The sequence below is a fragment of the Lycium ferocissimum genome, chromosome 2 (assembly GCF_029784015.1).
Source record: "Lycium ferocissimum isolate CSIRO_LF1 chromosome 2, AGI_CSIRO_Lferr_CH_V1, whole genome shotgun sequence".
Classification (NCBI taxonomy): domain Eukaryota; kingdom Viridiplantae; phylum Streptophyta; class Magnoliopsida; order Solanales; family Solanaceae; genus Lycium; species Lycium ferocissimum.
Genome location: NC_081343.1, coordinates 35,659,397 through 35,662,770, shown reverse-complemented (window position 1 = coordinate 35,662,770; position 3,374 = coordinate 35,659,397). Strand labels below are relative to the sequence as shown.

General features: G+C 34.0%; 1 protein-coding gene across 1 annotated transcript; it reads right to left on the bottom strand.

Annotated features, from left to right (window-relative positions):
• Positions 1-317: 317 nt before the first annotated feature.
• On the bottom strand, positions 318-2,660 carry LOC132048001 (uncharacterized). Its single transcript, XM_059438948.1, has 4 exons — positions 2,465-2,660; positions 2,149-2,378; positions 1,182-1,459; positions 318-518 (listed from the first exon to the last, which is right to left on the bottom strand). The coding sequence occupies exons 1-4, from the start codon at positions 2,586-2,588 to the stop codon at positions 386-388; spliced, it is 765 nt and encodes a 254-aa protein (XP_059294931.1). The 5' UTR covers positions 2,589-2,660; the 3' UTR covers positions 318-385.
• Positions 2,661-3,374: the final 714 nt, after the last annotated feature.

Genomic DNA, 3,374 nt, shown 5'->3' with positions numbered 1-3,374 from the left:
TTATTTCTTGTCCATTGGTAAAACCAACGTTATTCTTATTCGTTGGTAAATTACCAAAAGGATTGAAAATCAATCGGTAAATTTGCCCATGTTTCCGTTATGTTGGTAAATTTTGCTAACGAATTTCATGTTTGTCGATTATTTACTAACCAAATTGCTATCCACGGGCGTTTTACTGACTAGGTCCTGTTATGGATGCGATTGATATTCCAGATTATAGAACCACCAGAAAAACCATAAAACATAAAACTTAATTTGCAAGAATAGTTGATAGATAATACGCTAGAAGCTTTGAAATTCGTACATTGCTGCCGTTATCAAATTTCAATTGTTTCTGGGTGTTAAGTTAAGAATGAAAAAGATTATTCAAGAAATAGTGGAGCAATTAGAAGTCACGACTTCTCTTTAAATCTTGTATAATTTCATCACAAGTGGACCTGCATTGCTTGGACAACATACAAGTGCTCGCTAATTGTGGTAACTTGTCCAATATGAGCTCCCCATTCAAAGCCAATACTCTGCACATGCATTAAAACGTATAACAGACACATCAGACAAGAATCAGTGCATATGTACTACACTTTCATCAAAGCAAAGATCAGTCTACCTACTATGCTTGCAATAACCAACTTAATGTATGTAATTCTTTTTAGAAAGAAAATTAATTATATACATACAATTCCAATAAAAGATATTGTGATCGTCTAGATGTGCTGACGAGTGGCGAGCATGGGGATCCGCCAATGCCCAGCCACCCCGGCAACAAAAGGAAATTACAAATTAAACATAAATAAGGAGTTCCCCCAAAATTCTTGGAAAATTTTAGTGGATATTGAAAAGGATTCAAGTTATATATAAAAAATATTAATCAGAATAATTTAATTGACTATATCAAATTATTAACTGACTACACTATTTCTTAGATTATGATATCACACTTGCAATTAAGAAATTATCTATTGTCGTAAGTCATTTTGAATATGTCCATTATTAAAGTGCATAAGCCAACTGAATTCGAAACTAATTTGGTCAAATGAGAAGTGGTTAGCAATATGGGTCCCAAATCTCGTGTCAAAGGTTTATAGGAGGCAAAATTCAATAACATTATTAAGAACACAATTGCTTAACAAAGAAGGGAAGAAGGACAAGAATGCGCATCAGGACTTTTAGACAACACATACCCGTTGAGTTCGCAGGCGATGTAAGACTCCACAAATTGTTCAGTACTTCTTAGGCTCAAACTCTCACAAAGTCTATAATGCTTCTGCAAATAATACTTCTGATATTGGTTCTCGGCAAGAAAAAATTCGCAATTTTCTTTGGAGAACAGAGTTATTTTTGTAAGAATCCTCGTATTAAGTTTCATTTGCCGCCTTATCTTTGATTGTTGCGCCTGTTTCCTCTCTTCTTCTGTTGAACAGAATATTGCAGATCTCAGGTGTGTGCTTAACCCGAATTTCTGCATAATAACTTGCCTCACGTTAGCATTGCTACTAAATTTCTAATTTATCTGTTTAACTTTTTTATATGACAGTATTAGACCGTACAACACGTATGAAATAGCGAAAACTTTTGGCACATATCAAAAGTACGTCCCAAGTTCCAAAAGTGCATGACAGATGCCATCAAAGACCAATACTTTGAAGAAATTAAATGAATTAACGTACAGAAAGGTGTTTATAACTTCTCCCCAGGGCCTACCCCAACCTAGAATAGCTATTTGGGGAAGTAAATTTTTTGTTCATACATAGGCTTCTTTGATATGCAATAGGGGCACTTCAAATAGGTTCACTTTTCCTACTCAAAATACCATTAATCCAGCATAGATCCAGCATAGACTAAATGAGCCCCTATTAATTTATCAGATAAATTAATAAGTCGGCCATTCCTTGCCAACCAAGCAAAAACAGTAATTTCTTGGTCATGATCAGCTAAAATTCCTTTAAAAAACGTTTTAATGTGGTAGAATCCGTGGTCTAAAAACAGCATGTCAAAAGGTATAAGCATTTCAAAATTTAAAAATTTTTAAATATAGAAAAGTACTATAATTTGTTTTCTAAAGATGCTAAAAGGAAAATAGTATCCTCGTAAGATGGAATCAGATAAGAGTACGTGTATTGTAACTTTAAGAGGAGATGAGACACTGACAAGGAAATTTTTATTGGTTGGATCATGAGTTCCCCAGAAAAAATCACATAGAGATGTGTAAGAAACTATTCTCTTGTCATATGTAATCTTCACTGCTTCTGTATGACCTGTTGTTCCTGCAGACACTTCTCTTAATGAAGGTTTCCTTATGGTTCCACCAAAGTACCCTGTTGCAGTTCTCACAACTCCTTCAACTCGACCATATGCAGCTTCAATATCATGAAATCTATCTACAATTTTACCAAATTAACTGCTAGGTTGAGAAAACGTACGTGTGTGTACTAATAATAGTTCTGAAAGAGAAAGAGAAATGTACCTCCAGCAAAAATTGCATGACAGAGGAACTCTGCTGGAATATTATTATCATTTGACAGATTGTTTTCCGATATGGGGTTTGAATCTTGAGCTTTGCTCCGTCCAAGTAACTTGTAGTAGTGCATAATTGATCTTTTTTAATACTGTTGGCTTCTAATTTATGCGGACAATGCCTTAGTGTTTAAGAAAAGAGGAATCGATGATGTGTATATATATATATATATATAACCAAACAATCCAAAAGGCTGCTTGGTAAGCATGAACTGTATAAAGGTATGAATTATTAAATACAATACTGACCGCTGATGAAATCTGGCAGCCGTGTTGAATAGTAGTCGTAGGAACATAAATATACATATCTGATATTGAGGCTAAGGTAATAAGGTTGCGCATGACGTATTTGTCTGGACGGTGATGTTGTCTAGCCTTGGTCAGATGATGTCGCGCTCGTGTCACAATATGAATAATGAAATTGTATAACCTCTTATATATTCATTGGTCTTCGAATAGAGTCAGTTTCTCTTTATGTCAGGATTTTTGCCCTGATTTTCTTATTATATTTGAGTTTTACTTTTCTCTTGAAGTAAAGTCAAAGTATTATCCTTTTTTATTTTTTTTTTATTTTTACTTTTCCTGAAAAGAAAATATAATTCTATTTCATATTTGGCTAATCCTTGTCTTGGAGGAGAAATTTTGGACACCTATAAATTGAAGATCTCCATCCCACAACTACAACACAATAGCATCCACAATGTAGTCGTTTGATTAGTCTTGTTTAGGGCGAGATATTCTCCCAATAGTTTTTATATTTTTTAATTAGTTTCTCATATGTAGGTGTAACACCTCAGACCTTTAACTTAAGCCTTAACTATGATCCCAGACTTAGAAAATCAGATAAAGAATGTGAGAAT

Excerpts from the sequence above, each read along its gene's own strand:
- LOC132048001 (XM_059438948.1), bottom strand. The coding sequence starts at position 2,588 with ATGCACTACTACAAGTTACTTGGACGGAGCAAAGCTCAAGATTCAAAC. Across the intron at positions 2,379-2,464 it reads TCATGCAATTTTTGCTGGAG|ATAGATTTCATGATATTGAA; the intron begins GTACATTTCTCT and ends GTAAAATTGTAG. Across the intron at positions 1,460-2,148 it reads CAACCAATAAAAATTTCCTT|AAATTCGGGTTAAGCACACA; the intron begins GTCAGTGTCTCA and ends GTTATTATGCAG.